At 42.2% G+C, this 21,066-nt stretch overlaps 1 protein-coding gene across 1 annotated transcript in view; it reads right to left on the bottom strand.

Annotated features, from left to right (window-relative positions):
* SPEN (spen family transcriptional repressor) overlaps positions 1 to 16,497 on the bottom strand; it is an 82,454-nt gene extending 65,957 nt beyond the window's left edge. The window contains exon 1 of the mRNA XM_069479384.1: positions 16,186 to 16,497. Coding sequence (XP_069335485.1) covers positions 16,186 to 16,268 — 83 coding nt within the window. The 5' untranslated portion in view covers positions 16,269 to 16,497. The remainder of the gene's footprint in view (positions 1 to 16,185) is intronic.
* Positions 16,498 to 21,066: the final 4,569 nt, after the last annotated feature.

The following is a 21,066-nucleotide window of genomic DNA, read 5'->3' as shown; positions in this document are numbered from 1 at the left end:
GCTCAAGAGATCTTCCTGCCTCAGCCTCCCCCGTAGCTGGGACTATAGGCACACAACACCACATCCAGCTAATTCTTCTACTTTTAGTAGAGATGGGAGTTTCACTCTTTCTCAGGCTGGTCTCAAACTCCTACGCTCAAATGATCCTCTCACCTCAGTCTCCCAGAGTGCTAGGATTAGAGGCATGAGCCACCTCACCAGGCCCCTAGTCTCATTTTAGAAAAAGCTAACACCCTGAGATATTTCTGAACGTGGAGGGGCACGGGAGGATTTAAATAGTTTGCTGATTTGTATTATTTTTCTGCCAAAAAAAGAAAAAACTATTGGTGGGTTGTATCATTTTGAGGCTAGGAAAGACTCAGCATGACATATAATCCCTAAGTCATAAAGGAAAAGACCACGTAACTGAAAACCACACAAAAATTAAAACTTCTGTATGGAAAAACATAAAGTCAAAAGACAAGTGAAGGGCCAGGCGCGGTGGCTCACGCCTATAAATCCTACCACTCTGGGAGGCCGAGGCGGACGGATTGTTTGAGCTCAGGAGTTCGAGACCAGCCTGAGCAAGAGCGAGACCCCGTCTCTACTAAAAAGAAAGAAATTATATGGACAACTAAAAATATATACAGAAAAAATTAGCCAGGCATGGTGGCACATGCCTGTAGTCCCAGCTACTCGGGAGGCTGAGGCAGGAGGATCTTCTGAGCCCAGGAGTTTGAGGTTGCTGTGAGCTAGGCTGAAGCCACGGCACTCTAGCCTGGGCAACAGAGTGAGACTCTGACTCAAAAAAAAAAAAAAAAAAAAAAGACAAGTGAAGAAAAAAATACTTCCAACACTTGAGAAATGGTTTCCTAAAAATACAAAGTATTCTTACAAACCAAGAGAGACATACGCCCTACTGAAAAACAAGCAAAATACCTGAATAGGAAGTTCTCTATAAAATATACACCCACACACAAATGGTAGACAAAGCAAACACAGTCAAAAAACTTGCTCGATTTCACTCAAAATTTTGAAAATCCAAGTTTAAAAAAATGGTACCATGACCAGGTGTCCAGTGACTCACACCAGTAATCCCAGCACCTTGGGAGGCCAAGAGGAAGGATCACTTGAGGCCAAGAGTTTAGGACCAGCCAGAGTAACACAGGGGGAGACCCATTCTCTACAAAAAACTTAAGGCCCAGAGTTCACGATTACAGTAAACTATAATCAAACCACTGCACTCCAGCCTGGGCAACAAAGCAAGACTCTGTCTCTCTCTCTCTTTTTTTTTTGAGACAGAGTCTCGCTCTGTTGCCTGGGCTAGAGTGCCGTGGTGTCAGTCTAGCTCACAGCAACCTCAACTTCTGGGCTTAAGCAATCCTTCTGCCTCAGCCTCCCAAGTAGCTGGGACTACAGGCATGCGCCACCATGCCCGGCTAATCTTTTTCTCTATATATTTTTAGTTGTCCAGATAATTTCTTTCTATTTTTACTAGAGAAGGGGTCTCGCTCTCGCTCAGGCTGGTCTCGAACTCCTGACCTAGAGCGATCCTCCCGCCTCGGCCTCCCAGAGTGCTAGGATTACAGGAGTGAGCCACTGCGCCCGGCCTCTGTCTCTTTTTTTAAAAAAGGTGCCATGTAACACAAAGACCTAAAATCTTAATAATACCTAGGTTTTACCCAGAATATAAGAAAGCAGGCACTTTCATAACACTGTTTGCAGGGATACAAATTAGAGAAACCTCTTAGGAAGAAGTACACATATCTAGAAATTCCATTCATGGGAATTTATCATACACATATAATAGCACGTGTCAGCAAACTGTACAGAATTGCTTACTGCGGCACTGCTTAGGGTAAAAAAGCAAAGCAACTACTATTGTACTTGCTGTCTCTGTGAAGTTGACTACTCTAGGTACCTCACGAAAGTATATCATACAATATTTGTCCTTCTGTGACTGGCTTGTTGGCTTGTTTTACTTAGCACAATGTCTTCAAAGTTCATCCATGTTGTAGCATGTGTAAGAATTTCCTTCCTTTTTAAGGCTGAATAATACTCCATTGTATATATTCTGTTAATTACACATCTGATAAACATGTTCTGTTCATCCATTCATTGGTCATGGACACCAGGGCTGCTTTCACCTTTCGGCTATTGTGAATAATGCTGCTATAAACACAATGGATTACTTTTTTATATGAAAAACCATTTATTGGTTCTAACTACAAACGGTTTAAGAAAACTTGAAGATTGAAAATAAGTTTAATTTGACCAGTAAGACTACACCTTTGGCCAGGCGCGGTGGCTCACACCTGTAATCCTAGCACTCTGGGAGGCTGAGGTGGGAGGATCGTTTGAGCTCAGGAGTTCAAGACTAGCCTGAGCAAAAGTGAGACCCCGTCTCTATTGAAAAAATAGAAAGAAATTATCTGGACAACTAAAAATAAATGATAGCGCATGCCTGTAGTCCCAGCTACTCGAGAGGCTGAGGCAGAAGGATTGCCTGAGCCCAGAAGTTTGAGGTTGCTGTGAGCTAGGCTGACGCCACGGCACTCACTCTAGCCCGGGCAACAGAGCGAGACTCTGTCTCAAAAAAAAAAAAAAAAAAAAAAAAGACTACACCTTTTATCTGTTTATTGAATCCATGGTGAGTGCCCAGATTCCTGAACATGAAAACTTGGTAACTCTAACTCTTGGGAAAAGACATCTGTTTTCTTTTCTTTTCTGAGACAGAGTCTCACTTTGTTGCCCGGGCTACAGTACCATGGCATCAGCCTAGCTCACAGCAACCTCAAACTCCTGGGCTCAAGTGATCCTCCTGCCTCAGCCTCCTGAGTAGCTCAGATTACAGGCATGCGCCATCATGCCCAGCTAATTTTTTCTATATATATTTTTATTTGGCCAGATAATTTGTTTCTATTTTTAGTAGAGACGGGGTCTCGCTCTTGCTCAGGCTGGTCTCGAACTCCTGACCTTGAGCGATCCTCCTGCCTCAGCCTCCCAGAGTGCTAGGATTACAGGCGTGAGCCCCCTCGCGGCCATCTGTTTTCAGTGAAGCCCTGAATGTGAATATTCTTCGCAACTGTTAAAGGAAACATTACCTCAATGGGGAAAAAATTATTTATACACACTTGCACACATTATTTTATGTCAATCTAATGAGAAACTATTTACTAAGTAAAATTAACTCTTACAAAAGGGATAGTGCTCAACTGACAAGCTCTGAAAAGACTGTCCAATTATGAGGAGAGAAAATTTCAAAGATTTTGTGATCTTTATATCCTATTGGTTAGATCAATGGAAAGCCTGAATCTTTTAGACAATCTCAGAATTCATAAGGCGCTTCTTCCCCTGAGAACAAGACAGGAGTCTATACTGCAAGAATCAAAAAATATAGTGCAGGAACATAGATAATCATGATGACTATTAAGTTAACATTTGGACATTTGTTCTCACAATTCATGAATAAGTTCATAAATGTGTCTGATTTACACAGTACTTTTCTGGGAAGAGCTCAAGTATAACTGTAAATAGAATGCTAATGATCAACGTTAACCATTTCTTAAAGTAATGGCAATACACAAAGCAGTTCCATGAAGAAAAAAGGTGCAAGGTAAGCTGACACAAAAGGAAGCCTGCAGAGAACGAAGCTGAAGTAGCAAAAGCCAAGAAACTAAATAATAAATTAGCAAAATTCTACATCAAGAGTCCCTGGTGGGAATGCAAAGGACTCTATTTGGCTTACTCAGACTGTTACTTATAGTACAATTGCTGAGAAGGAAATTAACTTCTATCCTCCTGACTTACTTTTTAATAAAATAATTTTTTGAAAACTTGGGTAACATGAATATTTTCAATATATCACTTAAGTAGTGACTTTTATCTTTATTTCATAATATGATTGCTTCGACAGAACAGAACCAAAACAAATGTGATCCTACTTACATAAATTCTGTATTTTTTCACATATCACTCTAAGTATTTTTGTAAAATCTTTGGTACCTCTACCTCCAGATTAAGGAGGATCATGACACTGCACTCCAGCCTGGGCAACAGAGTAAGACCCTGTCTCCAAAAAAAATAATTTTTTAAGCTAAAAAAAAAAATTATCCATTGGAGGGGAGCAGTGGCTCATACCTGTAATCTCAGCACTTTGGAAGGCCGAGGCAGAGAACTGCTTGAGAACAGGAGTTCGAAACCACCCTGGGCAATGTAGCAAGACTCCCATCTCTTTAAACAAACAAACAAAAAAACCTGTGGAGCATGTTGCTGTACTGAATACTGTAGGCAACTGTAATACAATGATTTTTGTACAAAAATATAATATAAAGGATTTTAAAAAATGATACACCTGTATAGGACACTTACTGTGAATGGAGCTTACAAAACTGAAGTTGCTCTCGGCGAGTCAAGGAGTGAGTGAATGAATGTGAAGGCCCAGAACATTACTGTACACTACTGTGGACTTTACAAAAACACTGTACACTTAGGCTACACTAAATTTATTTTAAAAAATTATTTCTTCAATAATAAATTAACCTTAGCTTACTGGAACTTTTTTACTTTATAAACTTTAATTTTTCAAAACTTTTTGATTCTTTTTTAATAACACTTAGCTTAAAACATACACACATTGTAAAACCATAAAAAAAAAATTTGTTGGCCAGTGCAGTGGCTCACAACTGTAATCCTAGCGCTCCGGGAGGCCAAGGTGGGAGGATTGCTTGAGGCCAGAAGTTATAGACCAGCCTGAGCCAAGAGCAAGACCCTGTCTCGGCCGGGCGCGGTGGCTCACGCCTGTAATCCTAGCACTCTGGGAGGCCGAGGTGGGCGGATCGTTTGAGCTCAGGAGTTCGAGACCAGCCTGAGCAAGAGCGAGACCCCATCTCTACTAAAAATAGAAAGAAATTATATGGACAGCTAAAAATATATATAGAAAAAATTAGCCGGGCATGGTGGTGCATGCCTGTAGTCCCAGCTACTCGGGAGGCTGAGACAGGAGGATCACTTGAGCCCAGGAGTTTGAGGTTGCTGTGAGCTAGGCTGACGCCACGGCACTCACTCTATCCGGGCAACAGAGTGAGACTCTGTCTCAAAAAAAAAAAAAAAAAAAGACCCTGTCTCTACTAAAAATAGAAAAATTAGCTAGGCATTGTGGCACGTGCCTATAGTCCCAGCTACTTAGGAAGCTGAGGCAGAACTGCTTGAGCCTAGGAGTTTGAGGTTGCAGTGAGCAGTGATGACACCCCTGCATCTAGCAGGGACAAAAGAGAGACAGATAAATAAATAAATAAATAGTCTTTATGTCCTTATTCTATGAGCTTTCTTCTATACTTTTTTTTTAAGGTTTTACTGTTAAAAACTGTGACACAAACACATACATTAGCCTAGGCCTACACAAGGTCAGGACCACCAATATCACTGTCTTCCACCTCCACATCCTGTCTCACTTTAGAAGACCTACACCACCACTAGTCAACAGGAATTTTTCAGCTCCATTATAATCTTACAGGACCACTGTCATATATGTGGGCCATAATTGATGGAAACATGGCACATAACTACACATTTTTCAAATCTTTATAGCATGTGCTATGAGAATGACAGCTGTAATAAGCTCTCTCAAACTGAAAGACCTTAAAAATCTTATAGTCCAATCACCCTCAATTTATGAGAGAAATTAAATGTACGTACTTTAGATAAATATATTAATACAGAGTTAAAGTTTTTTATTTTATATACTGCATCACATACTAACTGAATTTTAGGAGCTCTCTGTAAACTTAAGATTTTCACAAATCTTGGTTTCTTTAATTAAAGTTGCGCCCACCCATAATAGAAGTCAGTATCTATTATGGCATTTAATTCTAACCATGGATGTGCTTGAAACTCATTTCACTAAAAGAATTCGAGATGACTAAAAAGAACAACCTTAAAAACTAAAGACTCCATGATTTCTAGGATAATACTGGGGGTGGTTAATAACAGAAATAGAATCCCTATGATAAAAACAGTAGTGCTAATCATATCATTTACAATGAGGGAAAAGGGTAGGGGGCAGGGAATGAAACTGTTCATAAGACACTTTAGTGTTTAGTTTTCTTTCTAGCCTTACATTTTTTCTGGTGATTTTTATTTTTTCAGTTTAATCTTTATATGTCAAAGCTAAAATCAGTACTGAAATATGCATCTGACATTTTATTCTTAATCTAACGGTTTATCTAAGGCAGTGATTCTTAACCTTTTTATGCCATGGACCTTTTTGACAGTCTGGTGAAACTTAAAAACCTTTCTTAGAATAAGTGTTAAATGAACTTTGGTAGGTTGACGTGGCAGGATCACTTGAGGCTAGGAGTTCTACAAAAAAATTAAAAAATTAGCTGGTTGTTGTGGTGCACACCTGTAGTTCCAGCTACTTGGGAAGCTGAGGTGGGAGGATCACTTGAGCCCAGGAGTTTGAGACTGCAGTATCATCGTACAGACTCTAGCCCAGGTGACAGAGCAAGACCTTACCTCTAACTAAATAAATAAAACAAAAATTTTAAAAACAATAATTGGGCCGGGCGCGGTGGCTCACGCCTGTAATCCTAGCTCTCTGGGAGGCCGAGGTGGGCGGATCGTTTGAGCTCAGGAGTTCGAGACCAGCCTGAGCAAGAGCGAGACCCCATCTCTACTAAAAATAGAAAGAAATTATATGGACAGCTAAAAAATATATATAGAAAAAATTAGCCGGGCATGGTGGTGCATGCCTGTAGTCCCAGCTACTCGGGAGGCTGAGACAGGAGGATCGCTTGAGCCCAGGAGTTCGAGGTTGCTGTGAGCTAGGCTGACGCCACGGCACTCACTCTAGCCTGGGCAACAGAGTGAGACTGTCTCAAAAAAAAAAAAAAAACAATAATTGTTAAATGAGTAAGATAAAATGCACAGGGTTACAGAGAAAACCAATAACAATGAAATATAATTATCAAAATATTTTAAGTCCACTTAAGAATATACAGAAAATACAGAGGACAAAGGGTGATACTAACATATACCACAAGACAGGAATGCAATCAGCAAAACCCATACTGTGAGAAAGAAACTATAAAACAGTCAACCTGGTTGCCAACAAACCATAAGAGAGAAAGATTACACCTACAGATTAAAAAAGACTTAAGACAAATTATGGTGCCTTACTGTGCTGGTAGTTACAAGGATAACCACATTTCTCAAAATTCCACAAACCCAACATTTAAAATGGGTGTGTTTCATTGTATGCAAATTATATTTAAAGTTTTTTATTTAAGACACACCACCAGGCCGGGTGCGGTGGCTCACGCCTGTAATCCTAGCACTCTGGGAGGCCGAGGCGAGTGGATCATTTGAGCTCAGGAGTTCTAGCCCAACTGAGCAAGAGCAAGACCCCATCTCTACTAAAAATAGAAAGAAAATTAGCTGAACAACTAAAAATATATAGAAAAAATTAGCCGGGCATGGTGGCACATGCCTGTAGTCCCAGCTACTTGGGAGGCCGAGGCAGTAGGATTGCTTGAGCCCAGGAGTTTGAGGTTGCTGTGAGCTAGGCTGATGCCATGGCATTCTAGCCCAGGCAACAGAGTGAGACTGTCTCAAAAAAAAAAAAAAAAAGACACACCGCCAATCACAATTCAGGTACTTCGTTTAAAGAAAAAAAAAAGATACTTAAGACAATTACAAACTTACACTGACTATTTGAAAACAGGAAGAATTATTTTGGTGTGATAACAGTTCTGTGATATATCTTTAAACAGTACCTACCTGCCTTTTAGAAATAAATATTGAAATATTTATGGATAAAAATAAGATGTCTGAGATGTACTTCAAAATAACAGTTATACAAACTCCAGCATTTTGGGGCTTATGCCAAGGAACAGGGTGTTTTTGTGTTTTAAAGAGACATGGTCTCATTATGTTGCTCAGGCTGGACTTGGAACTGCTAAGCTGAAGTTATCCTCCCATCTCGGCCTCCAGAGTACCTGGGACCACAGCAGCCAGTGCACCACTGTGCTGGCTGGAATAAGGGTCTTAATTCATTAAGGACTCCTTGGATGGAGGCCAAGAGTTGTACAGGGGTAGGAGAAATAGCAATAGATTCAGGTCAATAGGATTTGGGGGAGGTAGGGCCAGGGCAAAACTTTATTTAGCTACCACACAAAGTGAATGGCTGATACCCAAATACATGAAGCAATGATTCCTAATACTATTCCTGAGAAGCAAACTCCCTTCTCACTACCGCTTCTGCCAACTCAGAGTATGATAAACCTCAGACTGATCCAGTGATTAAGCTCATGCCACACACAAAGTCAGTGGTGCAAGTAGAACCAAAACTAAAATTTTAAGAGTGCAATTGCTCTAAATCTGCTTTAAAATGACACCAGAGGCAGATGATCCCTTCATCCACAAGATCCATTTCTCTTACAAGAGAAAAAGATGAGGGGCAAGAACATGCAAGTTGCCTCTGGTCCCACCTTCCTTTCCTTTCCTTACCCCTCCCCATGTTAGTGTCCAAGGAAGAGAGTAGTTGAGAGAGAGGGGATGCTGTGCAGAGACAACAGGGGCAATGTGCCCAGAGGTGGCAGAAGCAGAGTGGTTGGGATATTACTTACGCTGAGCACACATGTGATTGAGCAAATAAGTAAATGTACCCAGAATAATGGGAGTCAGGTTTCTCATTGTCTGAGAAGGGATTTGCAAACATGGAAATGGGGAGGTAAGAAAGAATTCTTACGTATTCCAATATATGTAAGCCCATTGTTTTTAAATACATGACATATAGGTATGTTCATGTGTATATACAAACGCATGTACACACATAACACACATCTCAGCTCTGTAGCAATGGGCAAATCAAGCACTGAGATCTTGGTTTATAAATACCTATACTAAAAGGAACCAGGGCTTCTTGGAAAAATGGTTGATTCAAAGCCTGGGACATGGAAAGTACAAAATGAGCTTTTGCTGTGCCAGAAACAAATATGCAAAGAACATAGCAGCTAGTCTGAAGGAGCTCCCACTGGTCAAATCTAGGATGATTTGGGTATCAAAGTAATAAGCAATGGGTTAAAACCCATTAAAACAATGGGAAAAAAATGAGTCTTCAAACAAATAAGGAGTTCTTGCCTGCAGTAGAATGTAGAAGGAATCACACAGTAATAAATAATTACCATTTGGCAACAATCCCAGTGGCATATAATACAAGCAAGAGTTAACAATGGATGCTAAGGCTGGTGGGTGGAGGCTTGGTGTAGTATCAGAGTAGCTCCCCACAAAACGCTAATCAAATATAAAGGGGGAACAACCAGGTTTGGTGGCACATTCCTGTAGTGCCAGCTACCTGGGAGACTGAAGTAGGAGAATCTCTTGAGCCCAGAGTTCAGGCCAGCCTTGGTAAACATCACCAGCAGTAGCATAGGTTGTTACTGTTTGCCTCCTGACACAATACTCCGAGAAGAGCATGGCATCACTTCTGTGATATTCCTGCCAAGAATGCATGACTTAATCTGGTCATGAGGCAATACCCGACAGAGCCAGGTGAAGGGTCATCCTGCAGAACAAAGACCTATGTGCTTTAAAAATGTCAAACACGAGAATCAGGGAAAAACTGAGGAACTGTTCCAGACTGAAGGAGACTGATGACACATGACAACCAAAAGCAACATGTGGTACTGGCTAGGATCCTGGACCAGAGAAGGAAAAGAGACATTGTTGGGATGGTCAGCATCACTTGAATGGGGTGTGTGGATTGGATGGTAGTGTTGTATCAATGCTGGATTTCCTACCTGGGAAGACTATAGGGTAGCTATACAGAAAAGTGTCCTTGTTTTGGAGATGTACACACTAGAGAATTTAGGATGGCAGGACATTACACCCAAAAAAGAGAACAGAGGGTAATGAAGCAAATGTGACAAAATGTTAACAACTGGAGAATTTAGGAGAAGGGAATGTGGAAATTCTGCTCCCGAAGCTTTTTTTTTTTCTTCATTTTTTTAAATGAAAAAAATAACAATACAGGAAGGAGAGAAGTAGATCTGTCCTTCATTCTGGTGTAGCAAATGCCATCTTTTCAAAGAGAAGATCACCTTTTCACTACCACCTCCATTACTCTCTGTCCCCTTCCTTTGTTTTGTTTTTCCTCAGAAGACAGGACAGTCCATGGTTGATGGTTGTTGGGATTAAATGATAGATACTGGGATTTATTTACATATTTTGTCTATTTTTGCATGACATTTATATGTTCAAAATTCTCCTAGATAGAACTTTTAAAATATATCTAAAACACTAATTGGTCATATAGTAATATATATGCTTTATTAGTGTATTAAATAGCAGATCTAACAGCTACTGTAATTTCCAAGTTGTGAAGAGCATAAATAATGAGGTATTTGCAACATGTGTAATGTGAAATATGAAAATGTGTATGATTTATATTGGTGACAAAAATCACAGTACTACTTACACTACGACGCTGGTTTTTTCCCTATATTGCAATTGAAGGAAATATTAGATCCCACTGAGAAGTTAGTGAAAACAAAGATATTATCTTCCCATCCAAGTTTAGCACTTTCTCCTGAATTCTGATCTAAATGGTCATTAAAAATTCTAATATCCTTTGACATAATAAAATAATAAACTGTTCTTTCACCTCCTTTCCTTTAATCCAAGGTGGCTTTTAAATAATCTTGAATGCAAAGGAGCCTTTACTGCAGATAGTATAATTTTTAAAAATTAATGGTTTAGACAAAAAATGTCTACTACCTAATCAATTTACTGATTTATGAAAGACACAAATCACTATATATCAAATATAGTTTTGTAAAATACAAAATGTTTTTGAGTACATATGCCCCATTTTTTAAATCAAAGGAATAAAATGATGGGGTAAATAGTCAAAAAAAAAATCACTGAGTAAAACAATTTTGGGAATCAAAGAAAACTATAAATGTACTGTATCTGTAAAAGCACATATGGTATGTGTAAACATGGTAAGAATGTAATAATTAAACTCAATACAGGGTGTAACTAGAAAGTCTTCCTTTGGTTTGTCAATGTTCTCGAATGACCCAAATAGCATCTAACACAAAGACAAGTACTCACAACGATAGAGTTTAACACTGGACTAAAAATCCAGCACCAGATATATATGATAAGAAAGTGTTTCCCATTTAAATTTTTCCATAAATATTCCTTAAATGTAAAGACTGGTGTAGTTCCTTATATTATATAATAAAAATATTTAAAATGCTACAGTTCAATTCATTTCTATACTCAAAGTGAAATCATAAGTAATTAAGTCCAAGAATTCACTAAATTTAAGTTAGGATTTTATGAAGCCATTCCACCGTAGTTTTTTTTAGATGCTTGTAATCTTCAACTTGGCAGTTGAAGGGGGAACATGTAGTGGGAACAATCTGAATATTACAATACTATAAAATTATATCAAGAAATTTTTTCACTGCAAATCATATTCCCATACACTGAAAACCAGCTAGGTATCACACAAAAATTACATGGTTTCTAATAAAATTATTAACATTCTAATTGGTTTCTACAGGAACAGCAAGCTATTTTCATTCAAAACGTGAGTAGCTATAAGACAAGTAAAATACATTTAAAAAATGTTTATAACCAAATAGCAAAGAGGATTGTTAATTTAACTACAGATAAAAGTCACCTTATTTAGTCTCCTTGTCCAACAAACTAACATATGTCTATTTCAAGAGAGTGAATAAACCCTTATTTCAAATCATCCAATAAGAAAATTCAGGAGCCCAATTTTAATGAATATATACACCCAAAGTATTTTCAGATTATACTGTTTACTCTAAATACTGTGGACTGGTTAACTACAGCTCAAACCAACACTAGAGACTTTTTAAAATAAAAGCAAGGAAATATACAATCTTCAATTGAATATGCTAGTTTTCATGAAATATTTTTTTTAAATTTAAGCAAAATTTCAAACTAAGGGGAAAGTGAGACTTGAAAGACTATTTGGAAAAGGCTTCACTCACATTACCACTTTCTTTATAACTTCTACATAAATTTTCCCAAAGCATTAGTGTTCACAGGATTAAAAATGTCTTATAATAAATTAAGCCTGAAACCTCTTCCTAAGCACACCCAACAATACAATCCCAAGCAACCAAGGGTCTACAACAAAGTTAGCTGGAAAAAGGTGCCCTCTACACAAGTCAAACACCATTAATTCTTCCTGGCACTGAGCCCTATATTTTCCTCCTATCTGCCAGAGGCATTCTTCTCAGGAAATAAAATAATTTTAAGCATGCTGTATTAATTTTTAATGCTATTTCAAGAAAACCCTCAATTTTATTTTTAACATGCAAAAGCCTAACATGAAAACAGATATTCAGAATCATAATTTCAAAACCAGAAGTCATTTCATAGATGAGATCAGGAGCATTCAGGGTGGTATGGCCAGACAAGAAACCGTCTGCTCTCAAATGAACAATGTAGCGATGATGTAGGCTATGGAGACTCAAATTTGTTTAAGTCTAAAAATATCTCTAAAAATAAATAAATAATAAATAAATAAATAATACATCTCTAGTAATAGAGTAAGGACAAGGAAACTCTTCCATATTATTTTATATTGTGTCCCAGAGGTAAAGATATTCAAATATACGTAACATGTAACATTTAGTCAGCTAGTTAAAAACTCGGGAAAACCACTGTGATAAAACATTTAAAATTAGCAAAAACAAAATACATTTTTAAATGGGTCTCATTCTTTGACAAAATTTTCACATGAGGGGCTTCTTCGTTCAACCTCTGCATAATCTTTTAACCTAGACTCTAAAACTGGGGGATGGATGGGAAGAACCTAAATTATGTGACTTACTTAAAATCTAAAAAGATATAAAAAAATGTTTAAATCTTTAAACGGTTCTATTCATTTGCTCATTCTAAATCAAGGAGTCGCCTTTGCACACACCTCTCTCCTCTTACAACTAAAAGACAGCAACCAATTGTTGTATAACTCCTCCCTTCCCCCTTCAACCTAGCTAACATACAAAGGAAAGGACTTTTTCTATTGTGCCCCTGTAAGGAATCTTTGTTAACTAAAACGCCATTCAGAAACAGTCCTCATTTCATTGTTTTAAATTAGCATATTGAAAGCTATAAAGATAACGAACAATAGATTTATTATTATTGCAAGAAGGTAAAGCCAATCTTTGAAACCGCTCTGATTAACATTTTTAAGAATTTGGTCTTTCTTTGGCACTGAGAGGATCAGCATCCTTCCCTCAATCTATTGTCCACCATAAACACTGATCAAAATATAAATAATTTTTTAAAATTGACTCTGACCTTTTTTTCCCCTTAAAATATCACTAAGCTGCCCTGCCCCCAAAGCTGCTGTCTGGTTTAAATTTTTTTTAAATCCAAACACTTACTACAAAAGCCTAATCACTGTTAAGCGAACATTCACCTTGAAAACGTTTTATATAATGTATTCCCAGCGTACACCTCTTAATCCCATAAAACAGTTATTAGTTAATGTAATCAGCTAGGGAAAAGGGCAAACGCAGGCACTTAAAGCTCAGTTTTAATATTGCATGGTTTTTCTCATTCTGACTTCAAGACACAAGAGGTGAATACCGTTTAGTTTTCTTGCAGAGCCACCATTCTGGTACAATTACCTTTTTATTCCTTTCACTTAAATTATTCAGATTAAGTTTTCCCTCCCAGTAGCAATCACATATTTTACAAAACATATTCCACAATACGGATAAAAGGCCTTGAATTCCTCCAAACAAAGTCCATTTAGCTCCACAGCTGGATCAGCAAGAACATTTCTTGTAAATGCAGAAAGATAAACAAGAAACCAGAAATAAGATTACCTGAATGGGGGTGGGAGGGGGCAGAGTGTGGGAACTGGGAATCCCAGGGTCGGATTGAAGGGGAGATCTTTCTCTTGTATACCTTTTAACGCTTTTTGAACCCATAAAAATGTGCTATACATTCAAAAACTAAATAAATTTGTTTCAAAACGGAAAAAACCTCCTTTAAACAAAAGTTTCAGGGACACACGATCTGTCTAGATTTAAAATAACCTGCTTTTATCAGTAGCATCTGCTTTTACTCTGCAATAGGTAAGATACTCCTTTAAACGCAGTCGTGAGCAATGTGCCAGCTAAGCCATCTTTAATACAGTAATGTTCCTCCAGACTGCCGCTTTCCAAGGCAGCTCGCATCCTCCGCCCGCTCCTCCCTCTGTGCATTCTGAGATGTGCTCTGCTGATTCCCACATAAAGTGGGTCCTGGCCGCCATTTTAGAAAGTCACTCACACAAGCCGGACCGCAGCACCATCCACTAAAAAGCCTCCCGAAACTGTCTTGGACGGTTTCCTCTTTCCTCTCCCTACACTCTTATCTTGCAGAGGGCTCAAACTCTCCGCCACAGGCATGCAATGTCCCTGGAATCTGCATAATGCCAAATGACAACGTCTGGCCACAGAACAGAGAGGAGCGAGCGAATGCTGCAGTGCACGTGTTTGCACGTCGGTGCATACCAATTTCCCAGGCAGAGACTCACAGAGAAAGTCCACAAGGGGATTAAAGTGAGCACATCTAAGTAGTTTTCCACTCCAATAATCTGCACCTAAACGATTTTTCCACCAAAACACTGAAGATACTGGGGGCGGGGGTGGGGTGGGTAAGGGGTGGAGCACCGCCGAGGAGAGAAAGTTCCCAGCTGCTTCCCACTTCAGTCCGGGTCTCCCCTTTCTCCCGGCGCACAGAGGCGGATCTCTGCTCCCTGCCTCCCCTCGCCGGTTTCTCAGGCGCAACGTAAACACCGGAGCGTCCCTGGGAGCGCGCACCTCCCCCCGGCCCGCGCAGGACAGCTCTCCAGGTTATGAATGGCCACACTCTTCCCGGCTCCTTTTCACACGCGGGCACGCGCGGACGCGCGCCCCGGCGGCGAGGGTTTGGTGCCCCAGTAACAGCAACCACCAACAGAATCAATGCTCCTCCATTTGAAAGACGGGAGCGCCGCCGCCGCTTCCATTTCCTCATCCCGGCGGCTCGAGCGAGCGACGCAATCTATTTTTCCCATGGTGACTCACTAATAAGGACGCTCCATAATTTCCTTCGCTCACTAGATAGTGGGAGGAATTAAGAGTCGGCCGAACTTACAACCTTGCGGAGTCTTAAACATCGGCACAAACAGTCATTTTAGAGGACAATCCCAGATGTGCTACGGTCCTGCTCAATCTGCACCCAGTCCATGCCATCGTCACGTTAAGGGTCTCAAACTGAGACCCGTCAGTTAACGTGCATTTCACAAAGAAGACACGCGCTGAACGCTACAGAGTGAGACGTATCGAAAACATTTACTCTTGTAATTCGCAAAAATATTCAGGAAAGTTTAAAAATAGCCACATCTTTTTAACCATTTGATCAATGAATTCGGGGTAGGGGACACCAGTATTTGAAGGCGGGGACGCGACCCCCGGCCAGCGCGGCCGCCGCCTGTCGGAGCCCCCGGCCCCCGCGCCAAGACGCGGAGCAGGGAGGCCAGAGCGCCGAAGCGGGCGCGTCCGCGCCCTCCGACATCACGCTCTCCTCGGCCCCGCGGAACCAAGAAACACTTGCCAGTTCCACCCAGGTTCAAGTCCGTGGGCCCTCCGTGCGGGGTCCCTAGAACGAGCAGCGTCTCCCAGTTCGGCAAAGTGCCTACGTTACCCACCGAGATTTCTGTTTCTGCACAACCTTTCCCCTCGCACGAAACCCTCCCGAGCGCCCCCGGAGCGGAGCGGGGAAGCCACGGGACTCCGGGGCTGACCGGGCAGGCTCGAATACCGCAGCCGGGGCAGCGGCGCGCAAAGACGCGACCCCGCTGGCAAGCGCGGCTGCCACCGGCTTCGGGCACCGGCCACGCCGAGGCCGAGCCACAGCCTTCTCCCGCGGCCGGGCGGCGGTAGCCGGACCCCGCGAGCTCGTCGAAGGCGGCGCGGCCGGCTCCGTCAAGAGCCGAGGCCCAACGCCGCGACGCGGACCGAGCGGCCGGCAAGGGCAGCCCCGGCGCCCCCCACACTCGCCCATGGGGCTGGGGCTGGGGTCTTCCTCGCCAGTTCCGCGGTCGGGGAGGGGCGGGCAACGGGCCGGAGCGGGAAGCCGCGCACCAAGAGCTAGCGCGGTCCCGGGCCTCGTGTCACTCACCGTTTGAAATGCTCGATGATCTTCTCTTCCCGCACAGTCTCCGGTAAGTTGCCCACCCAGAGGTGCCTGGTTTCCCGGACCATGCTGGGCGGCGTGCCGGCGACCGCTGTTGCTGGCTCCCCCTCGCCGGCTTCGTACGAGACCGTCAGCCCCGGGAGGCGGGCGCCGGGGCGGCGGCGGCGGCGGCTGCGGCGGTGGCGTCGGCAGCGGCGGCGGCTCCTCCGGCTCCCCCCCGTGCAGAGACCATCCCTCTCCCCCAGGTTCTGACTCTCGGGCCCCGCAGCTCCGCTCTGCCGCCACCACACACCCGAAGCCGACCCTCGCGCTCCGGCGGCGCATGCGCCCGGGCAGCGGCAGGCGGGCGGGCGGGGGGAGCGGGAGGAGGGGCGAGCGGGACCCGGGCGGCAGCGACTACGACGGAGCTGGCGCTGTGGCAGCCGGACGCTTCCCACCGGCGCGCGCGGCCCGCCTCCCGCCGCCTGGCCGCCTCCCCCTCGCCACAGGCGCGCGCGCGTCCGCCTGCCCGCCGAGGCCGAGACGCCGAGTTCCTCCCAGCCGGCGCGCAGGCGCGCGGGGCCGGGCGGAGGAGGCAGGAACGCGGGGCCGGGAAGGAACGCTCGCGCGGCCGGCCGCGGTGCGCAGGCGCGCAGCCGAGCGCGGAAGCTGGCGCCCGGGCGGGCTCTGGGCGGTGGAGGTGGCCTGCAGCCCCTCAAGCGAGTAGTCCTAGGCGCCTGCCTGGTGGAAGAATAAAAGAAATGGAGTTGGTTTTGACAGGATTATAGGTCAAAGCGGCTGCCAAGGCCTCTCTCCTAGCAGCCAGGACCCCCTCTGCTCACCCTACGGCCACCTCCTGGCGTTTTCCAGGCACTTGGATCTCCGCCTGCTTGGGAAAGTGGTCAGAACAAGGCTGCCCTTTTCACCGCCCAGCTAAGCAGTGACGGCTTCAGAAACCCATCCCTCCCAAGAGTCATTGGCTTGTAACATTAAGCAACTTTTTTATATAGGATCTTGCGAAACCTTTTGCAATATATCTTTGCTAATCGTTACGGTATACAAGGAATAGAACTGAAATGAGACAGTCTAATGTTGTTCCCCTTAGAGGGTTTACCATAATTTAATCTTATTTAAGCAGAGGAAGGAATTAGACCTCTGGCCTTTCTAGGCCTAAGGACTTCTGAAACCTGCAGTTGAGTTTATATAGAAAGGCCAACTTACGGAAACCCAGGGGAAGGCCACAAAGTTAAGGTAACTGTATTGAGTAGGGAAAAGTGGAATTGTTTAGAATAAAATAGCAGCTCAATTTTCTTTTCCATTTTTTATCCACAGAAATATCGGAGGTGTGGTGCTTCAGCGACAGGCCAGATTTTAAATATTTGGTCTCACTCATTGTTTCCTTAAATACATACCAACTCAAAGTCAAACTACACTTTTTTTTGGGGGGGGGGGGACAGGGTCTCCCTCTGTCGATGGGGCTAGAGTGCAGTGGTATAATCATAGCTCACAGCAACCTCAAACTTCTGCGCTCAAATGATCCTCTTGCCTCAGCCTCCCTTAGCTAGGACTACAGGCGCCACCAACACGACGGGCTAACAAACTACACTACTTTGAATTGTAAAATATTGTCACTATAACCAATGGCATAAATATCTGGGGTCACCTGTGTATAATTAAATTGTCTCCAGCTACACAGAATGCTCAGGCTGAAGAAGGCACACGTCCATGAGTGCCAGGCTGTAATGCCCAATGATCATGCCTTGTGAATGGCTCATGCACTCCAACCTGGGCAACATAGTAAAATCCCCATCTCCAAAATTTTAAAAAGTAGAAGTGGCCATTTATATTTGGCCATTTTTCTATCACAACAACTATCACATAACGAAAGTCAGACCAGCATTCTAATACCTAAACTCATTAACTATATAATACTATGAATGTGGCTGCAGTTAGTGTTAGTGCAGTTAGTAACTGACATGCATTTTTCCATGAAGCATGAATTTCAATACAAGCACCCACAGTTTGAGGTACATTTTTTAAAATGATGTAAATTAAACTACTCATTTAAAACCTAGCCTCTTCACACCTGTAATCCTAGCGCTATGGGAGTCTGAGGTGGAGGCAGGAAGATCACTTGAGCTTCGGAGTTTGAGACCAGCCTAGGGAAGAGAAAGACCCATCTCTACTACAAATAAAAAAATTAGCCAGGCGTGGTGGTGCACCTGTACTCCCACCTACTACGGAGGTTGAGGCAGGAGGATCGCTTCGGCCCAGGAGTTTTGAGGTTACAGTGAGCTATGATGACGCCACTGCACTCTGGCCAGGGCAACAAGAGTGAGATTCTGTCTCAACAAAACAAAACAAAACCACCCAAAAACAAACAAACAAAAAAACCTTTATGCTCTGAATTAGCTGAAATCTCTTGGGAAAGACCAAAGTGTCATCATGAAGAACAGAGGAGGCTCACCTCAATTGCATTAAAATGGACAACTGATAAAGAAGAGGATTCAGAAAATAGTATCGTACACTTAGAGAAATACAGGGCCTATCTCACCTTGAATGCAGCCTTCTGTTAAAATTATGCTTAAAAAAAAATTCAAGGGCTAAAAAAAATGTAAAGGCCTTTTAGAAGCAAAATCATTAAAAGGGAGACTAATCATTAAATATGGTATTTTGTATCTAAACAGCAATAAAAGGGTAAATAATAAAATAACAATCAATTAAGTGTTTGTTATACTTTTTCCATGACACAAGAAAATGGAAACATTAAGTGAAAATAAGCAACTTGCTTACCAATTAAATTTTTTTTTTTTTTTTTTTTTTGAGACAGAGTCTCACTCTGTTGCCCAGGCTAGAGTGCCGTGGCGTCAGCCTAGCTCACAGAAACCTCAAACTCCTGGGCTCAAGCAATCCTACTGCCTCAGCCTCCCAAGTAGCTGGGACTACAGGCATGTGCCACCATGCCCGGCTAATATTTTTCTATATATTTTTAGCTATCCAGATCATTTCTTTCTATTTTCAGTAGAGACAGGGTCTCGCTCTTGCTCAGGCTGGTCTCGAACTCCTGACCTCAAGCGATCCTCTCGCCTCGGCCTCCCAGAGTGCTAGGATTACATGCATGAGCCACCACGCCCGGCCCAATTAAATTTTTTTTAATGTAGTTCTCCTAGATTAGCCTAAAGGTCTTGTCACAGTAGTGTTATTTCCCCATGTGACTAGCAGAGTACATACTTAATTTTTATAATTTAATTTAAAACCGGCAAAGTTGTTTACAAATACTTTGAAGCTCCCCACCTTCCAGGAGCAGCAGAGGAGAAACTGTGGTAGAAGATTACAAACATACAAATTGTTAAACAAAGTTTAACATTCTCTCCAAGACCCTTAGAGATCATAGAATGTCAAAAAGATTAGGAACAAATGTCATATTAAGATATTATCTTGGCCGGGCGCGGTGGCTCACGCCTGTAATCCTAGCACTCTGGGAGGCCGAGGCGGGTGGATCGCTCAAGGTCAGGAGTTCGCGACCAGCCTGAGTAAGAGCGAGACCCCGTCTCTACTAAAAATAGAAAGAAATTATCTGGCCAACTAAAATATATATAGAAAAAAAAAAAATTAGCCGGGCATGGTGGCGCATGCCTGTAGTCCCAGCTACTCGGGAGGCTGAGGCAGGAGGATTGCTTAAGCCCAGGAGTTTGAGGTTGCTGTGAGCTAGGCTGACGCCACGGCACTCACTCTAGCCCGGGCAACAAAGCGACACTCTGTCTCAAAAAAAAAAAAAAAAAGATATTATCTTACCAGAGATTTATCAAACAACTAAGAAACTCTAACAATTCAAAGGCAAGAAAAATTCCATTAAACATCATTTTTATAGCACTTTGTACTCAGATTCTCTTGAAGTCTTAGTTTCATCAAAATACCTGTTTTCAGAATTAGAGGCACCAAAAATAGCAACAGAAGTATTCATTTTCTCCCTTCTAAGGTGAAGGATAAGGAAAAAAAAAGTATTCATTTCAGTTTTGATTTTAAATGTAATTATACCTCTCAAAAATGAGAATTCTCAATTTATAAAATGTCAACAGACATCAGCCTAAATAGATATGCAGATTATTTCATGAATAAAACAAATTTTAATTATTTTCTGTTCAAATTTTTAACGTGCACCTATGGTACCAAAAACAAGTTACTGTAATTTCAAATAAGCAAATTCCTTTGAAGGAAAAATAGTTCACATATAGATGTTGGGTTAAAAAGTGCAGTTCAGGCTGGGTGTTGTGGTTCAGGCCTGTAATGCTAGCACTCTGGGAGGCTGAGGTGGGAGGATTGCTTAAAGTCAGGAGTTTGAGACCAGCCTGAGAAAGAGCAAGACCCCACCTCTACTGAAAAAATAGAAAGAAATTAGCCAGGCAACTAAAAATATATTTTAAAAACATTAGATGGGCATGGTGGCGCACACCTGTAGTCCCAGCTACTCAGGAGGCTGAGGCAGGAGGATTGCTTAAGCCCAGGAGTTTGAGGTTGCTGTGAGCTAAGCTGATGCCATGGCACTACAGCTTGGGCAACAGACGAGACTCTGTCTCAAAAAAAAATAAAATTAAATTAAAATAAAATTTTAAAAAGTGCAATTCAGATGGGAATTCTACCCATTCCTATAAAACTTAATATCTCTGGGGGGCAAGGAGGAGGAGGGGGAGGAGGGGATGGGCAAAAACCTATCTAATGGGTAGAGTGAACACTATTTGGGTGATGGACACACTTATAGCCATGACTTAAGCATTACAAAAGCGATCCATGTAACCAAAAATATTTGTGCCCCTTAATATTTTGAAATAAACAAAAAAACTAAAAAAAATTAATGTCTCTGGGTTAAAAGTAATGTCCATGTTCCTT

This window comes from Eulemur rufifrons, chromosome 8 (genome assembly GCF_041146395.1).
Source record: "Eulemur rufifrons isolate Redbay chromosome 8, OSU_ERuf_1, whole genome shotgun sequence".
Taxonomy (NCBI): domain Eukaryota; kingdom Metazoa; phylum Chordata; class Mammalia; order Primates; family Lemuridae; genus Eulemur; species Eulemur rufifrons.
Note: the sequence above shows the minus strand (reverse complement) of the source record. Positions and strands in the feature narration are given on the sequence as shown.